We start from the raw sequence: 21,061 nt of genomic DNA, 5'->3' as shown, positions 1-21,061 counted from the left end.
TCCTGCCAGTGCACCTCCAGAAACAAGCTGTCCGTCCCAAGTGGTCTGCCTCTCTGCCTTACTCATTTTTAAATGTGCTAAGTTCTTTTGGCAAGACAGCCACCTCAGTTTTCCACCTCTAGCTTCTTATTTGCTGGCAGCTCTCCGTCCATTCTTTACAAACACAAGAAGCGTTCAGATTGATCACATTTTGATACGGAATCCTCTTTGTTCAGTAACATGCCCAAACCTGAATAAGTATCGAGGAAAAGCACTGTTTCACGTAATAATTACAGAAAATTCTCTTCCTGTAAAATCCTGTTATATTCACAAAGACAGTGATTGTTTGGATCCAGGAAGTGAGGTCAGGTTCAGATCCTGGGGAGAGTGGTGGGTAGTGATAATGACACTTAGGATTTTTGCAGCATTCCTTATCCAGAGATCTGAGCCCTGTCTCCAGTATATTACAACAGCAGGATATGTTATCTTATGCAAACTCCTTCCTAAATTTCACAATAGCTGAAACAAGCAGGAATCATTAAATTTGTGTGCTATTGCTCTACTGCTATGAAGGCTGAAAAACAGCCATACAGTTCCTTCTTTACTTTGCTCTTATCTAAATAAATTGTAATATGGTCAGAGCAGAGGCATTTGTCCTCTTCACTGTTTACCAAGTATCTACATTACTTTTAATGGTATATAAATATTAAAAATAATAAAAAGAATGGGAAAACAGAAATAGGTAACAGAACTCTCCTCCTTTAAGCAAGTTACCCAATTGCAACCCCTACAAAACGCTCAGCTGCCCTTTTACTACATCTGGTCCAAAGGCCACTAAAAATGGGATTCTTTGCACTAACATCAAAGGGCTCTGAATAGGGCCGTCTGTAACAGGGGGGGAGGCAAGATTAACTTCAGCTTTCTGGCTATAGAACCCAAGCAAAAAGTAACTTAAAGAATAAGCAGAAGATGTTTTCTTGAGAACCTACTGATTTCAGCACTTTTTTCCAAACATCAGCTACCATCTATTAAGTTGCTTGCTTTGTAAGAGTGATGCGGAGTGTGCTATTAAATACACAGCATTTGCAGCTTAATATGACCTTTTCTTTCAGTAACACTAAGAACATTGTGATTAAGAAGGAAGCAAGAGAGCGGGAAAAGAGATACGAATGGTTTATAAATGTAATAAATAGACTGGTTGCCTTTACTTAGTGTCATATCTGTATCGATCAGGCTTTCCTCTTGGCCTGCTGTGAAGCTGTAAGAATAGATATCAGTGCCAAAAAATTCTCCACTGCTGCCAAAACCCTACCGTACCTTTTAAATACAGGCTTTATTACTAGTGTAAACATATCCTAGAAGGCCTGCTTTTTAAGTGGTTTCTCTCAGTAACCAACCTTATTTAAACACATCTGGAACTTTATAACTGGTAACTACTTTGTGTAGTCACCTGTATGATGAAGGTTAAATGCTGTGGAATTACTGTTAGGGTCTCTGATTGCTTCACAATTGCATGAGTGTATTTATAAAGTAGGGACACAAGGGGCAGAGAAGCACTAAACAAAACCAAGATTATGTTCCTAATTGAAATGGCAGCCCATGGTTTTCAAATATAAAATCTGGAATCTGAGCTTACTTTTCTTAACATCATCTGTTTCAGCTGCTCCACATTCCAGGACTCCTTCAGCCTTGACCTCATCTCTAAGAAATAGTCTTCCTTCAGTCAATTAGAAGTTCTCAAATATACAATATTTACTCCCGGCAACAGGGTAGATCTGCTGATCGTCTTCCTGAAGCTGCTTGGGTGGCCCTAAGAATGAGGAAGTGTCCTGGCACAAGGGAATTCCCATTGTGTGCAGGGAGTATAGCTGGCTCTTACAGCACGGCTGCGCTGCTCCTGCACAAGGGCAGGAAGGAGTATGTTGCAGGTGGGAAGATGAGAAGGTATGAAGAGAAGGATTAACTCCACACAGTTTGTCCAGGGCTCTCAAGATTTTTGCAAAGTACCCATCCACCCAACGATCTTGAAATTGAAATAGAAAAAGGAACCTACGAAGTTAAAACAATTTTAAAGGAAAAGCTGTAAAATAACATGAATTGGATATCTTGGCTTCCAACCTGTGCCAGCTACCTCAATAGCTGCTACCCCTTTTTTTTTTTTTAACTAAATGAAAATATTCATCCTTAAATAGATTTACAAAACCATTTTGCATCACATATTAATATCACTGACACTGATATCCAGGCATTATTTATAACTACCCCAACTCAAAATGGACCCTGGATTTTGAAAATTTATTTGTTGCTATTCGCTTAACCAGCATTCTTGTGTTGTGACTGCTCTATTTATAAAATAGAAAGGTCTCACATAATTAGGTAATATGTGACACAAATAACTTGATAATCAATGCAAATGAGAAACAGGCCCACAATGTCCATAAGTATTAATTCCTTTGATGAGAGTCTCTTCCTGTAGAGTCTATGTCTTATCTTCTTTTAAAGCTTACATGAGGTCATTTGACCAAAACCTTGCCCTTCTTAATTTCTGAACCCTGATAGCTAATTTCAGAATATATTTTATTACTTCTTTTGTTTACACACCCTCAGTATCAGTGCTGATGTGGCCTCCCCTGGCTTTTCAGAGATTAAACAGCACACGGAAGAAAAAGTGGAGCAATGCAGAAGAGGCCTTCAAAATATCATTTAAAAAAATAGAACAATATCTTTTTGGAAAATGTGGTTAAATCAATTCACAACACATGACCTTTTTTTGCCGTAACAAACCTATACATATGATACAGTTATATATTACTAATTTTAAACTTTTTGTTACTATGATAATTTGACATCATTATTAACAAAAAAAAATAATGTTGCAATGAAGAAAATGAAATTAATAAATCAGAATTTGGACTCATGTCATTGTTATTTTTCACACCAGCAACATATAACCAGTACTTCCTACTCACTGCAGTGAAGAGTTCTGTTAAACAGTAACTGCACAATAAATCTCTATTTTTTTCCTTTTTCAGATAAGTTAAAATGCAGTCATAAGCATTTGTCAAAATCAATCCTGTATCCAACAGTATCAGAGTACAATATCTAGAACTTCCTGATTTCAAGCAATTAATTTTTCTACTTATATAAGAAATGGAAATAACTTCAAAAACATTCTATTTTCTGAGATGTTCTCATGGTATTTTTCAAAATAGCAGCAGCTATACAACTGTGAAGCCTAACTGTAACTCTGCTGATGGCTTGGAGAGCATGACTATAATGCACACAAACCCACAATCCAGCAAAACTGTATAAACATTCAGGTCACTGCAATTACTCATCCTTAGAGATAAGCAGCACTTACTTTCCTAGATCAAGCATGAACTTCAATATAATGCTAAGTTCAGTAATTTACATGGGACTGTTTTTCCCCCACTGCATTAGTTATAAGGACATTAGTGACTGCAGCGAAACTATTTAAAATGGGCAGAACTAAAATCAACAAGGTACTTTCACAGTTCTGTTTCAGCACTTGAGTGTTGTCAATACCTGAGCAAACTACTTGCAGCACTCACTGCAGTAGGTACAAACCTTAGAAATTTACTGAAATCCTGTCTTTTCTAACTGGGTTTTGGAGACAGGCCACGATGAACACTTCTGACATTTCAATTCGATATTGCAATGTCTTATCATTTGGGCAAACTGTGCAAACAAAAGCGATTTAAGTTTCCAGAGAGCCGTGATCTCAGCAAAACTGGAGAAAAAGGAACTTTCTAGCTATTACCCTGTTGTTGATGACCATTGTGCTTTTGTTATTAGCTGGGAATATGGTCAACTAAAGTGTCCCCCCCCCCCCAAACTCTTGATCTTTAGAAACTGACAAAAGGCAAGGTTTGAAAAACTGACAAAACATGGTCTCTTAATGAGGTTTTTGGTAAGTATTGTTACTGACTAGTCCACCCCAGCAGCTGGAATCTGGGGCAGGGCTGGAGAAGAACGTGATGCAGTAGAGAACGGTGTTCCTTCTTTCGGTAACATAACCTGAGTGATCCTGCAACTAGTTTACTACTCACAAAACAGATTTTAGTGAGTATGTCAAACTGGCATGATACATAAAAGCAATTTTGGCTGCAGGTCTTTCTGTTAGTACTGAAACGTTCTTAAAGAAAACATCATGCTTTGATTTAAAATATCCACAATTAAATTTGCTAACCTTTCTCCACATGCTATCTACGACATATGTTTCCTATAACAGGATATATCGCACATACTACTGTAAGAAAAGATACAGGCAGTTCCCTTAACCCCTTACCTATTATCACTTAATAGCTGATATTATGATAGCAAATGGGGCCACACGCAGGAGTGTTTTCCTAGGTACAAGTGTCGGGTATTTCACACAACATGAAACCCCTTTTACCTTGAATTTTGCACTCTAGGTGGGTTTGTCCGCAAAGAGGTGTTCACGATTAACGGGGGAAAAAGAAAGTATTAATAAATTAGTGACTTAATTTCACCTGAAAAATAACTGGCAGAGTCCTGGGAAAAAAAGCCCCAAACAATTCCCAAACCCGCAGCCCAGATTTGAGTCAGAGCTTTGCGTTTTTATGGCACGAGCGATCCTCTCTCCTCCTCAATTACACGCCGAAGGACGGGATCGGACCATTTAAAAGCGCTGAACTACGATCAGCCTTGGCAGTAACAAAAGGGCTGCGGCTCCCCTCCGGGGGAGGCTGCGCTGCTCTATCCCGGCCCTTTACCTGCCGGGGTGGGAAGCGGGGGGCGGCCGGGGCCGGGGCCGGGGCCGGGGGCGGGGAGCGCAGGCCGTGCCGTGCCGTGCCGTGCCCGCCCCCGGCCCGCGCCGCGGGGAGGCAGGCAGCTGTCCGCGGGTGGGAGGCAGGCGGCGGTCCGCGGGTGGGAGGCGTCTGCAGCTGGAAAACAGCAGCTCCGGTTTCTGATCAGATCTGGGGGTGGGGTGGGAGGTGTGTGTGGGAAAAGCCAAGCGATGGATCTTCCCTTCTTTTGACAACACTCTCCCCTTCAGGACGAAGTCTGCGCTGGAGGAAAATAACTGCAAGGGAGAACCACTAATCACACCTCCGTGTGGGAGTTAACTCCGGGGAGCAGCGTGTGCCGCCAGCCCCAGGGTATTCCCTGCCTCCGACCTGAAGTGATTCCTCCTGGAACGGTTCAGTCGCTCCTGCAGTTCACCTTTGCCTGCAGTTAACAAGCGTGCAATTTGGGTTTAATGGAGCTGGGTTTATTGTTCCTCTTTGGACTTACGATTACGTCGACTGCAGGTAACATGAATTTCTTTCTTTCTTTGCCACTTCCACGCATGCACACAAAGAAAGGCTGGGTGTTTTGGGTTTTTTTCTCTCTTCTTCCGAAAGGGTGTAAGCAATCGCCCCCCCCCCCCCCCCCCCCCCCGATGCGCGGTAAATAATTAGACGCCAAAGACATCATTTGGCTGTACGCAGGTTTAAGACAAAAACACTCGCTAGCGATGCACCCCAAGCCCGCGGGGGCTGCGGGTGCACCCCACCAGGCTGCAGTAAATATAAGCGTAACGGTGCTTTTAACAGCCCTGAAACTTTTCCGGGGCCGGTGATGGATGGGGTCCTGTTACAAAAGGGGCTGCAAAGCGCTGCGGGAGGGGGGTGCTCCCCGTGCGGGGGGTGCGCGGGGGCTGGGGGGGCGCAGGGGGAGCTGAGCGCTGCTCTTACCTTCCCGCCGTGCAGGGTCCGCGCTGCCCCGGCCTCGCTCCCTGCCGCTGCCGGCCGGCGGCGAGCCGCGCTCGGCGGCGCTGGGGCAGAAGGAGCGGGAGGAGAGCGAAGCGGCGGCGCTGCCGGCCGGCGGCAGGGCCAAGGTGGACGGCGGGGCGCTGCGGCGCCGAGCCCGGCGCTGCACTTGCTACACCTACAAGGACAAGGAGTGCGTCTACTACTGCCACCTCGACATCATCTGGATCAACACCCCCGAGTGAGTGCGGGCGGGCGGCGGGCCGCGAAATGGCGGGCCGGGCTGCGACGGATGCGACCCTCGCGGGCAGGGGGAGGCGAGGGGCCGCGCGGCGCGGGTCGCCGGGAGGGCTGCGTGGCGGCCCGGCCTCCGCCGCGGGGCGGTAGCGGGCGGGGGTTCCCTGCCCGTCCCCGGGGGACCCCCGAGGGAGAGCCCGGGCGGGGGCGCCGGGGGCCCCGCTGAAGGCGGAGCCGTCCCCCGCCGGGGTCAGGGAGGGACGCGAGGAGGCCGCCGCGCTCCCCAGGTAGCCCGGGGTCTGCTGCCGGAGCGGAGCGCTGCTGGCGCAGGCTCTGCTGGCGGGGCCTCCCGAGCCCCCGGGGAGCGGAGCGAGCCCGGCGGCGTGGCGGGGCGTGCCGCTCCCTCGCCGCCTTGACACCTGCCGGGCTTCGCTGGGCGGCCCGGACGGAGGGACGCCGGGGTGCCGGTGAGCGCCTCGGGCAAAGGCCTGCTGTCCCGGTCGCCTCAGTGCGGTACGTTCCCAGTCCCCACGCCAGGCACGCGTGGGGGCATGGCTGTACACGTGTGCCTTGCGGTACGCAGCATGGATGTGCTGTGCGTAGCCTCAGTGAAATTGGTCACAGGGAAAAAAGTAGTTACTCTGTAGGAGAAATCTGTTTCTAATAAGGCACTCATTGGGAAAGGTCGAATAGTGTGTGTGCGCAACTGTACTGTTTTTGATAAAAATTCATGCGGAAAAATACTTTGACATTAAAATAACAATTTTTTAAAACCTCATTATACCAGATTTAAGTTGCTACAAAAGAATGTCTTTTAGAATTATGTTTTATGGGAATGGTGAACATAAGTTTTTGTTTCAACTCATAATAAAAACAATTTTTGAAAGCATAACATTTCCCACGAATTGGAAATTCTGAGTTTCACACAGGTCAGTGGGGGTGGAGGGCACATGCAGAAAAGCAGGTCTGGTACTAACAGTACTTAATGAAAAGAAATCGTCCAGGAAGAGTGACACTTTGCCTACATCCTAAAGGTTAGACGCCCTCTTTTCCTAGACCTCTGTGTATATCCTGTCTCTCTGAGTAACTAAAACAGTCTGAAGGGTTTGTAAAGACTGTCATAGGCTAATAGGTTTCAGTCCTGTAGCAACCACAGCAATCAGTTCATTAAAAAATAATCAGGAGATCAGATAAATCTAAAACCAGGTTTCTTTTGATGAACTTCAAGAATTAAAGATCTTGGGACTGTATGGCTGTGAACTTCTACACACACCATCAAGTATTCCACTGACTACAGTTTGGGAATGTTTGTACTAACTCAGAACTGCTTTTGAATCAATTGCAAAGCTTTTAATCAGATTAAAATAACAAAAGGAATAGAAAAATAGAAAGTAGCCTTAAAATAGCTTAAGTCAAATTGAGTTTACAGCACTTAATTTGTAAATTCACGTGTGTTTCCTGGCTAAAGGCCATGTCTGATGACAAGTCTTTTGAACTACCACCCTCTAAGTATCATGTATTCACACAAGTCATTCAATTCTTTGAGTTCCATACCTGCACTAATCCACCCCAGAATTACTTTTTTTTTTTTTTTGGATATCCTGTTTTAAATCTACAGGAATTGTAATTTTCATTCTGGTGGGAAAAGTATTTAGTGTGCATTAATTCAGTGATGTGGAGAATTTTTTCCTACCTGAAAGTTTTGTGCAAACATCACCAAAGAAAGAACAAAAAATAGAGAATAGAGATCTATAACATCTTCATGACACCTATAGCATTAGCAATGAAGTACGTATAATCCAAATATTAAACAGTTGGGCTGTAAGTCTCTGCTTTCTTAACTGAAGTCAGTTGTACATAAACCAATAGCAAATCTCTTGGATATGTAAAGTCTTCAGCCACTGGCCAGTGTATAGGTTAGCCTGTGACTATTCAATCAGGAGATTCTGACTCTTATTGCACGTAATTTTTATGCCATTTGGTTGGACATTTCTATGCAAGCTACAGAATGAATATATTCAATTTAAATATTCAATTTGAATATTAAATATTCCCATAGAGTGATACATTTTAGCTACTGTGCTCCAAGGACATGAACCTGTATAACCTAGTAACACTGTATAACCTAGTAACACTAGGTTAATCAGGATGCTGGGGGCCCTCTGGGGTTGATCAATAGCGATAAATAGGGGAATTAGTCCCATAGGAACTGAATTTTCTGGAATCTGTAAGTGCTTGTTAGAGTTGGAGAAAGGAGGTCCTCTCCTAGTTGGCTGGCTGCGTGTCTAGAGAGTGGTGCACTCTGGCTGGAAGAGCCAGGTCTCTGACCCGGGCTGCCTTGCTGTCCTGCTCCTCTAGCTGTTTCTTAAGACTGGCCTGGTCTGAGCCAGCAAGGTGAGCAATGAAAGGAAAAGCTCTGTTTACAGGTAAGGTAGATGTACAAATCTCCCTCTAGGCTGAAAAAGTGCAGTCTTGATTTTCAAAAATCCTAGGATTCTTCCTAGGAATGCTTCTATACATAAGGGCAGAGGTAGTCACTGAAGTAAGTACATATGGAGATATTGGACATTTTGGACCATGTTCAGTGCAACAGAAGCAGGATCAAGAGTTCACGTCACACAGCTGAATGAACAGGCACTAATTCTGGCCTGGTATCCTACCTGGCACAATGTCTCAGTAAGTCAAAAGGTACTTCTGGGTGTGAATGGGAGAAATCGGGCCTGCTTGTGCAATTTAATATCCCAGGAAAGTTACGCTGCTACTTTTAAATGGAAGTAAGCACTGGATCTGTACAGACTGACTGTTTGTAAATGAGGCTTTTACGTTGCTGTTGTGTTGGAAGTTTTTATATTTACTAAAAATTTGGCTCAAATGCAACTTTGAGGCACATACACACAATGGGAGACCAGAAAGATGATGATAAAGATTGGAGAAGTTCTCCTGATGTCTGTTGATTCTGAATTTTTTCCTGCTTATTTACTTATCACATCTTTTTGGGGGGTTGTTTCCTACATCAAACACTACAATTGCTTTTTATTATTTTTTTCTTATTTCCCCTGACTTACGTCCTTCCAATTTATCATTTCTTATTCCCGTCACAAATTCCTTAATATTTTCTGTTTCCAGGTTACTCTCTCCTCCATACTTCAAAGACAAACTTTACTTCCTCATCTGGTTTCTTCCCCCTGCTTTTCCCAATAGAAAATGCTGTTAAGCATTGTTGTAATATATTAAAAACAAATCTTGGTTATGGCCTCTCCTTCTTTTCTGGAAAAGTGGCTAAAGTTTTTATTGAAACTGTTGGAGGCAGAGTGACAACAGAGGGTCTGTTCCTATCCTTGCTGAGAAACCACTTAGATCAGCAGGGTGACAGTTCTAGAAAAGCACAACATTGCAGAATATGCAGCCTCTGACTCTCTGTAGCTATTGCTAATTATATGAGAAATCATCTCTGCACACGTTTGAGTATTGCTTTATACTTGTCCATGAACCACTGATGTTACTCTAGACCACTAAGTGCACCAGTGTTATTTTGACATAGTGAATCTTTTATGCTGGGAACAGTGAGAGCCCTTAAGTGGAAAAGAAGATGACCTAAAGAAAGTCAGGTAAGTCAGAGTAGAATAATACAATTATGTCATGCAGACAAAGGTTGCATAACAAAGATAATGAAAAGCTGGTAGATTGTTCTCACTGATAAAATTGATTACTCAGGAATTAGTTTGCAATGTATTTTTTTTGTCAAGTGATTAATTATGCTTATCTTGACCTATAGCTACAAACACATTTTAAAGAATGAATTGTCTTTTAAACAGTACCCACTGATGTAATACAGCCACAACCTGATGCTTAATTCTGTGAGTTAAAGAAGAAACTATAGGCAAGACTTCTTTTACATCTGCAGTTCTTCAAAGGTGTCCTATGTTGCAATATGAACTGAGCTTGTGCATCCGACAGCAAAATGTGATTCAATTAGTGACATTAATGTTGCTGCATGAAGCTTTAGAGATGCTCAGAATGATTAGTAAAAGATTAAAAGGTGGCAACTGTAAGAAAGTGATACTATCATGAGAACACAATATCAGATACTCAAGTGGTCTTTAATTTTGAAATAAAAGTCTAATGAGAATTTATGGCAATAATCCAGACACTTTAAAAGGAGAATTAGCATAGATCCACAATGGTGAAGTTACTTCCTCACTCAAACTAAGCACCAAAAATAATAATTTCTTGAAGTGTCTAAATCAAAGCAAAACAGTTTTTTTCTAGATGACATGTCTTATTTCAGTATTTGTTATTATGCTCAAAAGAGGAGTAACAATGAAATTTTGTGAGCACGTTATAAAGACCAGCTTATATGATGATCTAAGAGTCTGCCAATTACATGACTTTCTGAATCAGTAGAATTGGATGGACAAAGTGAAAGGAAGAATTTGATCTAACATCTTTGTGTTTGCGGCTCTGATCCTCTGTACTTACACATGTTCTATTTCCTCGGTGGAAGGCCAAGGGCATGCACTGACTTGTAGTCTGTTGCTTGCTCTGTGGGATGATATATTGGTAGAGGATATGGTGAGTGTTTCACAGTGTGTGGTTACATGATGACACTACAAGGATGTGGAGTTTTGTCACTTCAATAAAGAAGAAATCCGTTTGTGTAATATGTGCAAGTCAGATATTCCTGAGTGGCCATCAAAATTTAGCACTAGGTTGACTCCAGATAGTTCCCCTGTAGAAATCTGTTTTCCTGACCTAATGTGACTGCCTCTTGGGGTGAGAAGGGCTTTTCATACACTTTCATTTTTTTGGTCTTTCCTGAAAGTGCTGACAAACGGGTGTGTTAGGGGTCCAGGACTTGTCAGAAGCTAAACAGACAATAGCAGCTGATTCCACATACAATCAGCTCTTTAACAGCTCTAAGTTAATGCTCTTTGCTCACTACTGGCTTAGGTCACCATCAGAAAGTCAATTTAAAACGTAAACAATCTGTAGCCTATCATCGCTTCACTCATAGTTTTGCTCTATATATAGAGAGGAAATGATGTCTTGGGATGTTGTTACAAAAGAGAAGACTTAAGAGAACTAATTGGATACTCTTGTTCTAACTGTATGCTCTGCTGGCTAACTTTTTCTTCATAACATCTTTTTGTTACTTGCATCTCATTGATGATTGAATTTTGTTGAACGGAAGCCCACATAATGTAATTTAAAATGCTTTTCATCCTTATGGATATTAAGTGGTATTATAAAGTATTACCGTTACCCCATTTTTTGAGAATTATCTTCATCATTAGATAAGTATAGATGATGTCCCATATATTACTGGAAATAAAAGTACACAGCTAAAGATCTCTCGTTCAGCAAAACAATTAAGCATGTGCTTATAATCTTAATAGATCAGACTGAAAATACCTGCTAGCCAAAGGCATGATGATAAAACAGTGGCTTCAAGCCAGGCAGTTCAAATAAGGAAGCTGATCTGTCGGTTAAACAGTGCGCATGGTTAACCACCAGAACCAAGTGCCAAAAGTGAAGTGATGAATCTTCTGTTGAGTTGATTTTATTTTTCTGAATGAAGTTTGCCCTGCATTTTGCAGACTTTACTATCCACATGTTCACTGAAATCTGTTTGTCTTACATGTGTGGATGCTACCAAGATCAGACTATGTATAGGTACTGGTATGTCCTAATGTAACCCTAATGTTGAAGGGTAAAAAGATAAATCTTAACAAGCTAGTAACAATTGAAATAACTAAAGCTATAGAATCTATGGTCATACTCACTGGTAGAAAAAAATACCAAGTATAAAGCAGATAATCTTCCTTATCTCCATGGATTCCTTTTAACTTTTCCCTTTTTTTAGCTACAAATTTTTGTGAAAATTTAAATGACATTGTAAATATCTCTCATCCTAAAAACTGGAGGATCTTTAGTGTTAAAAAGCTGCACAAATTCTTCACATCAAAAGGAGAGTATTTTAAATAGATTTATTGAACACAGTAACAGGCTTCTGCTGTTACTGTTACGTTTTATCACAAAGTGATTTGATTTTTAGGCCTGTTATTGAAACATAGTTATTCTTCTTTCATATTTAAATTGTATACTGACTTCATACTTTCAGTATCTTACTGTCTGAAACGTGCACAGCTTGCATGCCCTCCACAGTGTAAAAGTAGAATATATCCTCTTAGTCTTCCTGTAAAGCTTATTTACAGTACTCACAGTATTGATGTTTTAACAGCAGTATTCTCAGAAAGACTTGAAATGATCTGGCTCTGCAGACTAAAATCCCATGTCTCTCAAGAGCTGGCCCCGCAGAAGATGGGGTCAGGGATGAGACATGCTAGTAGCTAGTGCCTTCAAACTTCACTACTGCTGCTCATGTTGGTCTAATTCTAAGAATAAACAGTCTTGAGGGCTGTCAAACCATAGTCACTTTCATCAGTCTTAAATTTTAACACCATGTGTTTATTTTCCCCCAGGTTTTTGTTTTATTTGTTTTTATATCAGCAGTGGATTTTGAACTATACACCCTGTGGAGAGTGGTAGAAACATGCATTAGAGTGTGTGTTCTTTCTGTGCACTGGTATGGTGGCTTCAGGAGCTAGCAATAAGTACTCCAAATTTCAATTTGAAAAAGCTACCATTTGACACTTAATTTGATTCCTTTCATTCATATTTTCCAGCTGCTGTGCCTTTTGGGATTTACCTCAGTGTATCAGCGTTAGATCCAGGGGTCCTCACAAATTAGCAAGTATTACTTAAAGAATAAGACTGAAAAAAAAGTGAAGGTTAAACCAAATCTAGCAAGATCGTGGAGGTACATCTTTTTGGCTAACAGTAGCCTATTAGGTATCTAGGAACACTGACTACTACTAAATTGAGGATGTGGAAAATAAAGGTGTGGCTATAAAGGATAAAAGTTTGTTTCCTCTGAAAATAATTTTAACTGCAGAAGGCTACCCAGAAAAAGTACAGCTTCTGTGAATAGAGCATGTGGTTAGGATGACAGAAGACCAACAAGTCAGGCACTTCTTTGAAGAAGGTGTTTTACTTCTTAAATGATGAGGATGAGAAGGAAGGGATAATATGGGAGGTACACCTATTGTGAACTACTCTGTTAAAAATATGCCTATTACAGAAAGAGTTAGAGTGAACTTTCAGAGCAGCCAACGATCTCTTCATCTACAGAGCTACACAATATTACTGCAGTAGCTTTATATGAAAGTATACACAGAAATATCTGTTATTTCTCCCAAGCATCTTTCATTCTGGAGACTTCTTGTTTCACTTGGAGGATGTTAAATTTTGCTTCCTTTCCACGTTCTTTGTTCTCAGTGGTCCTTACAGGGATCTCATACATTTTAAGATTGTCTGAAAACACTGGAGACTGCTGGGAGCCTTGCTAGCCTGGATGCATGCCAGAAAATATATTGCTGAATACTGAAATCACAGCATCTAAGATGATTGCTGCAACCCCCTCATCCCTTTGTTTTGGCTGAAACTCTCAAGTGCCCTGGAGGTATCTACTGTGTTTAAGTGGCTGGGAAAGTAGAAAATAATAGCAGCTCATAGGTCAATTATAACATAGCATGAGAAACTCAGCCACATGTTATAAAAACTAAAATAAACCAATTGGATTTGTCTGCCTGAATTCTGAACATTCACTATAGTATACATGAGGGACAGCAGGACTAAGGCAAATCATACATCCCCATTAGACCTGAAGGTAGTAGTCATTCAACGGGCAGTTTTTTTTCTGTGGGAAATTTTCACTGATAACACTGGTTCAGAATGGCTGCTTCGCTGTTACTCAGTACTTGTCTTTTTCAACAAACAAATGCCTACCTCTGTTAATTTAATGACAAAAACTTGCTTCAAGAGCTAGCTGACTTTTAGGGGGAGAGCTTTTATGATTGTGTTTTGTGGACACAAAGTACAGAAATAATCTAGGTTAGTTCAGCAGATCTCTACTTTTTTTTCTTTTAAAATTCTAGGAGAAACATTGACTGACCTAAAGATAGCTGTGTGTTCCTTCCATTGCAGAAATCAAAAGTATGTTTCAAGTGACAAGAGCATACTGTGCTTTGTGCTGCTCTATATTATACATGGAATAATCTTCTATATTATACATGGAATAATCTTCAGATAACAGATCTGTTGCACTGACTAATCATAATTTCATCACATGGAATAATTCCAGGTACTGGAGAGTTGCGTTAGCATCTTCTTTTTCTGCATACAGAATAAAGAACGAATAGCTTATGCTGAAGAAGAAACTATTTCCTTAAACTCAGACCTTCTGTAATTTAGAAAGTGCTTTAAAAACTGAGCATGCAGACTTTTATGCACCCACTCCCTGGCTGCAGTAATCATACTGGTAACTGAACTCTACAAAGGACGGTCGCTTCCACATAGATCTCAGGTTTGTATGTTGACACACCGATACCAGTTCAAAGTAGTACCTTGGAAAGGCTGATCCAGAATTGCATAGGTTTGCTTGTTCTCCACTTTGTAGAGAAGAAAGGCATAAAGGACACACAGCACACATTAGCTCTTAAATATGTGGAAACCCATTTCACTGCTTTGGGTGAATTTTCTTCTCCTGAAGGAAGAAACGATGTATACTGAATTAAAGGTCAGAAATTCAAAATCCCTTGTGAAATGTAAATGTTAAAAAATTTAGAATATCAGTGGATTTTAGCACAGAAATTTCCAAAAAGTTTGTAAATGGCTCCTAGCCAGCACTTTGGCCAGGGACCCAGTCATAACCGCAAGGAGCACAGTGTAAGTAATTGGTTGTTCAGGATCCCCAGAAGCCTAGCATATGGCTAGCCAACAAATCTGCCTCTGCCTACTTCAGCTGTTCCTCATCTTCACTGCAGAGACACAAACTGCCCTGTGTATACTAAAGTCAGCAAGCTTTGACTAAAGAAAACAGACGCCTCACCTGAATTGGAAAGCAAAGAGACTTCGAGCAATGCAAGTGCTTGGTGACAATTACATGTTAACAATAATTCCCATTCAGCATGTAGAAATTGTAATTCTACTTGCCTCATTTTGAACCTGAGCATTGCAGCACCATAAAGAAAAAAAAAGTGGCATTTATTAATCACATGTAACAATCTAAGATTGAGCATGCTGCTAGGCAAAATGCTTCTGATACTTCAACTGAATCTCTTTGGCATCTCCTCTCACTTCTGAAGTGCTGAGAAAAAGGCATGAACTAACTTGAAATACTAACATTTTCAGCTGCTGGAATGATAACCATAGACACACTAACATTTGCTTAAATGTTGTGATTTATGAGTTGCATCAGAGTAACTGACAGGCAAGAAAACATCTACTGTATTTTTTAGCTCTTTCTGAATACTGTTGGAAAGACTCTAGATTGCTATTGAAGTTTACGTGTTTTGGGTTTGAGTTTTTGGATTAGAAATCAAAGCCAGGCATATTGGGCAAATCATTGTATTTCCATCTCTGATTGGCAAATCTGCACATTAGCTTACAGAAACATTTTTGCTTGGGCGTTGTAGTTAAAATTCTTACACTTGAAAATGTCATTGCATTGGCATGCATTTCTGGACCACTGAGAATGAAGTGGTCTTGAATACATTTGCAAAGCTATGAAGCATGGTCTTATAAGCATTATAAGTTTCATAGAACATAAGGCACTTCATTAGAAAGATCAGAAGCAGTATCTAAAATATCAGTTTCCTCCTTTGCTTAGGGCTGTGATTCATGGTTCTTATCACTTGTAATTATACTATATTCTCTACCCCTGCCTGTTTGCTGGAATTTACTGTCTCTTAGGAAAGACAGCAGACTGGTAATGGGCCTCTTCCTCAATCACGGTAGTTCACATACTCCTGTATTAGGATAAAATTGAAGTTGATGACAATTCTAGTTGGTCCATTAATTTGCAAACTGTGGCAACTAAGAAATAAAACACATGCCTTTCTTCCTCTCTGGCTATTCAGGCAGAACTTCTGACACAGGGCAAACCACAGCTCAGTCCTGCAGAGATTCTGATTTAGATAATTAGAGTAAGAAAAAACAGTATCGTATTTTGGAAAAGTAAACTTTTTAACAAGGAACCACTTTAAATAACGAGAATAACACACTACAATATTTTATGTCTTGTTAGCACAGTGTGGGATAACATCTGCAAAAGCTATAAAAAGCTTCTTTATCCCCTTGCAAGCTATCTGCCATAGAATAGGGGGTTCACGTTTGGCTAGACCAAGCAAAATTCATCTTTTCATTTCAGCCTAAATCTGGGCAGGAAGTTGAATAACAGAATTTTACCAGCCAGTTTTCATAGAGGGTTTGCTACTTTCAAAAATACAGGAACTTACTCCTGTTCCTGTTTGTAAATACCAGCCATTACTTCATAAAAAACACGAATGTATCAAGAAGTATGACCAGACAGCAATTATTTATGTCAGAAGGTACCTACACTAGCCATTTACCATCCATTATTCTAAAGTAGATGGCAGTGTAGAATTACTAATACTTTTCAATTATAAAATGGGACTCACCCCTAATCGTGAATCCAACAAAAAGCTTTTTAAATGACTGAGAAGGGGGGCCAAAAATCAAGTCCTGAAGTCTTTTAAGACTGATATGCATGTTCTTGGTCTCTCCCAGGGTCTAGGCATAGCCATAGAAGGAAGGAAAAGTAGTGAAAATATGCAACAGTTTCTGCACATAGGTAAGACAGACCAGCATCTGCTAGAGAAAGACCATCTCATAGTCTCTGATACACAGAAATACTGCTTGTGATTTTCTATCTTTCAGTACATTTTTCTGATAAATCTATATATGATAGGTGTGCTCTGGTTCACACTGTGAAAGATGAGATGCACTGTGCAGAGGTTTGAAGAAATGATTTGCATCAGCCATGCTGATGTTACATCAAAAATTATTGCAGAGATTAGGAAAATAATGTTTCTTAACCTTTCAGCCCACCATGAGTGTGGGAAAATGGAAGATTTGCAACTTTCCAATTAATAGCCTAATGATGTTTTTTATGAAAGCACATTAAAGAAGTACAACTCTGTGAAGTTAGTGGTTCCACAGTGACTATTCAGGCCTTGTTCTGTAACATTTCTGTAACCCTTCTAGATCTATTCTTACTTCCTCTCCCCTGCTTTTTTTTTTTTCTCTCCACTCCTCTTTCTCGCTTTTGAACAGAAGATTCTTTTCAGATTTTTAGTGTTTGTGGATTTGTGGGTTGCTTAGCCCATCACTGAAGTACACAGGAACTTTTATGGGTCTCCAGAAGTTCCATGTGGTGTACACCTGCTATCGACTGAAATTCTTTAACAACTTGTGGGAGAATAATTTATGACATCAGTATAAACTATCCAACACATTTTGGGGATGTTAGCAGGCAGTGATGAAGCATGTTCTTTTCTGATAATAATATTAACTATAACCCATTAAAGAACAAAGCATGCCAGACTGCAGGGAAACAAAGAGAACTACCTCTTAGTATTTCTTGGTGTGCTGCAGTACAGAATGTGATCTCTCATAGAAAAGAACTAGTAGATACATATGAGGAAGATTATCTAGCTGTTTCTCACATTTATAACTTCATGGGTCATGTTCCAACCATGATGCAGTAAACGAAGCACGCTGACAGTTTTCTCCATTTCTCAGTAATAAAATTAATGGTAAATCAGGCTCTGAATCATGAAGACAACAACAACATGATGTTAGTTACCTGGTGAAAATCAGCACAGCTTCTTTGTCACTTCGTACCAGCTATGGCACTGAACATAACAAATTTTGTGCATTTGTGGGGGGTAACCAGCACAATAAAGGAATAAGCAGTAAAATAAGCAATAACCTGGGGATGTAGTTGCATCAGCTGTTAGGTAATAAAATTTTTTTTAGATAGCCAGTGTAGCTGCCAATTAATTCTGCCAGTTGAGCTGATTGTCTGCTACTTTATGACTTCGTGAAAGCCTGAGTTGATTGAGCGGAAGTTGTGATCTGTTACAGGGAGAACTTCTTACATAAGCATCGAGTTTGATTTTTGTGCTGCTATTTACTGCTTTGCATCAATAGATCTATTTTCTAAAACAGAAAAGATATGGAATATCATTTTAATTGGCTCCTAAAATAGACATTATTTGTAATTCTTGCAACAGGAGGACTGTGCCATATGGGCTGTCTAACTACAGAGGCAGTTTTAGAGGCAAAAGGTCTACAGGCCAGATTCAAAGTACTTTCCAGTCTTCATTTCGATGTTCTTGTTTGGATGCTCATGACAAACAGTGTATGCAATTTTGCAGAAGAATGCAAGACAGAAGAAGGTGAGTGTCTTTTCTTAATATTGCAAACCGTCTACATGGTTTGACTGTTTCATGGAGGTAAATTAATCAAGTTGCATGTATCAGATGAAACCAATTAACAAATATATTGATTTTAAATAAAATTCTCATTTCCAGTTGTGGTGGGTTAACCCTGGCCAGCAGCCAAGCACTTCCACAGCCGCTTGTTCACTTTCCCCTTAAGTGGGACATAGGAGTGAATAGGAAGAACAAAAGCGAGAAAACTCATGTGTCCCAGTCAGGAGAGTTTAATAGGTGATGGAAAGAGGCCAGACTCAGCCAGACCCAATACAGTCCTGCTTTGAATTTTCTTTTTGCTGTTTCTTTTTGTGATGTGGTATTTTTGAAACAGCAGATCTCCTGTCCAGTTAGGGGTATGCTTAATATGTCACTATTTCAGAATGTTTTATCTAGTCTAATGAAGAGTATGACATTGTCATTTTATGAATGGCTCTGTAAGGGTAATTGATGAGAACACAGTGACGAACTTAGAAAACCTCTCTTCCCCAGAAATCATGGATCAATGAAAAAGACAGAGGAGAAAGACCAATGCAGGGAAGAGGAACACACTTTCATTCAGTAGCACAGAGAGTTCGGAGGATTCTGAACAGTCAGGTACGCTACAGATGTTTAATGTTGAAAAGAAATGTTAATTTTCCATCAATTTTCTTTGTATTTGCAGAACTCTAAATTCTTTCAACTGAATATTATAACTTCTTGCTAAATAAGGGCAGAATTTGGCCCATGAAGTTGTTTGGTTTTTTAATTTATTCTTTAAAATAACTTTTAGTATACACAGAACTACTACAACCTTCCTCACACTGATACAGCCCCTTCAAAAGTTGGATTCTTTGGCTATAAGCCAATACATATTTTGGCAACAGCCCCCCCCCGTTGTTCTTTTTCTTTTCTTTTTTTTTTTTTACAGCAAGGGCTGTTCCTGTCTATCATCTTTTTGCTCATTTAGCACTGCAGCAACTTAAGCTACATGTCCTGACGCAGTGCTTCAGTAAAAATAAATTGTCAAGGTAAAGAAACAGAAAAAACTTTGTTCAAAAAGTATTTGGAGGGAAAAATAAATCTACTTTAGATGTCAGATATAAAGAGGTTACTGTGACCTAGTAGCCAGTTTCAAAAAGTTCCAATTCCAGTTCCAAACCTACCCTTAATACTATTGCTACATAGGAAATGCAAAATTATGTCAGGATAAGCAAATACTTGTAGCTCTGGGTAAAATGAAGCAGCCATTAGAACTAGAAAAGTAAAAAAAAAAAAAAAGTCACACCATTACCCAAAATTTTTCACTGTGAAGGGAAGCACTTGGATTAGAAGTCCCCAAGCTGAATTTATTGCTATGATTATTTGATCAGAGATAGCATTCACTCCGTGTACACATAATCAAGGAGATGAACCGTAGTTCTATCAGGTAATAGGGAGTTAGTTCTGAATAATTAAGTAGTTTGGTTTGTTTTGGGTTTTTTTATTTTTTTTGGGTTTTTTTTGTGTGTGTGTGTGTTTTTTTTAAGATTTAATGTTTATTTGCTGGAGCTCAGAAGCAAGAACTTAAACTACAACTCTCCCTTGAGATGGACAAACGATGCTTCAGTCTGATGCCAGTGGAGAATTCAGCAGTACGCAACACTTTCATTTCAACAATGCCACTTTGAGGGCATGTGAACCTGTATGAAGAAGCTTTCTCCCACGCTCCGCTCACGAGAGTCTCAGTAAAGGATAATATTTATCATGTAACCTGGCAGGGAATGTATCACTATTGAAGAAGAATTCAAAGGCAGATCCAAACTTCAGCAACAGAAAGTTTCAGGAAACATTTTTCTATGTGGTTTAAAAAAGTACAATAGAAACACACTGTTCCACTTACTGCTTGCTGTATGTCTGAAGAATCCATCCACAGCTTTATGCAGGCAACTGTAATTGGAGAATGTGATGAGTTAGAGAGAGATTGCCTATACATAAGTTCTTATTAAGAATAAACAGATACAAAATATTTCTCTTGTTAATGTATGCAAGCCTGAATCATCATATTGTAACTTCGTGGCAGATGTTTAAATGACAGTATCTATGCAGAATAAATATGAATGGCTAATATAAATATTATTATAAACTGTAGCAAGTTAAGAGTATACATTGAGTATTCAATAGATTACCTAATTTAGGCACAAATTATTCCTGCACTTCAAAGTTCCATTCAAAAACTTTTGCAGTGATTATTTAAGGATGCACTGTAGTTGATGAACAGAACTCCAGTTATTCATCCCAAAGAATTTCCTAAAGATGAAAAGGTAGGACTGTGGAACTTCAAATGAAACTTCATACAATCAGAATAATTTACTCTACTAGACCATTTGCTATTCGAAGCCGCTACATACGTTATCATCCACAGTACATATATTCATCTTTGCTAGTACTATAAATCAAATTTTTATCTCTTCATTGAAACATCATCACTGAATAACATGGAAACTTGGCAATAAGGATTATATCCAACCCTGGACATTTCTCAATGTAAATGATTTCTTCAGAAATTACAGACTTTTTTTTGATAGCAGGATGCAAGAGTAAGCTAGGAAAAAAGAGTAGTAACTTTTGCAAATCCTGTTCTATATTATTTAAAAAGAAAGAGAGCAAGTCCCTGACTTGTGACATTACAGATATTTTTTTGGTTTGACTGACCGTCACGCAGACTTTCCCCAGGGCACATAGGTTAAACTGTAACCTGATGACATTAAATTGTATTTTATCAGAAGA

At 40.0% G+C, this 21,061-nt stretch overlaps 2 protein-coding genes across 4 annotated transcripts in view; one reads left to right on the top strand and one right to left on the bottom strand.

The window, feature by feature from the left end:
- Positions 1 to 20,205, bottom strand: part of PRELID3B (PRELI domain containing 3B) — an 88,260-nt gene extending 68,055 nt beyond the window's left edge. Inside the window, exon 1 of one of the 3 annotated variants that reach the window (XM_059827439.1) lies at positions 20,175 to 20,205. The gene's annotated coding sequence lies outside the window, so the exon portion shown is untranslated. Of the gene's footprint in view, positions 1 to 14,419; positions 14,436 to 20,174 lie in introns of those variants that run through there. The other 2 variants (XM_059827437.1, XM_059827438.1) reach the window with 2 other exon arrangements.
- On the top strand, positions 5,225 to 18,904 carry EDN3 (endothelin 3). Its single transcript, XM_059827442.1, has 4 exons — positions 5,225 to 5,276; positions 5,718 to 5,958; positions 18,113 to 18,277; positions 18,806 to 18,904. Exons 1-4 carry the CDS (start codon positions 5,225 to 5,227, stop codon positions 18,876 to 18,878), a joined length of 531 nt encoding a protein of 176 aa, XP_059683425.1. The 3' UTR covers positions 18,879 to 18,904.
- Positions 20,206 to 21,061: the final 856 nt, after the last annotated feature.

This window comes from Gavia stellata, chromosome 20, assembly GCF_030936135.1.
Source record: "Gavia stellata isolate bGavSte3 chromosome 20, bGavSte3.hap2, whole genome shotgun sequence".
NCBI lineage: Eukaryota > Metazoa > Chordata > Aves > Gaviiformes > Gaviidae > Gavia > Gavia stellata.
The sequence above is the reverse complement of the archived record's forward strand: the minus strand, read 5'-3'. Positions and strand labels throughout refer to the sequence as shown.

Excerpts from the sequence above, each read along its gene's own strand:
- EDN3 (XM_059827442.1), top strand. The coding sequence starts at position 5,225 with ATGGAGCTGGGTTTATTGTTCCTCTTTGGACTTACGATTACGTCGACT. Across the intron at positions 5,277-5,717 it reads TACGATTACGTCGACTGCAG|GGTCCGCGCTGCCCCGGCCT; the intron begins GTAACATGAATT and ends CCCGCCGTGCAG. Across the intron at positions 5,959-18,112 it reads ATCTGGATCAACACCCCCGA|GAGGACTGTGCCATATGGGC; the intron begins GTGAGTGCGGGC and ends TTCTTGCAACAG.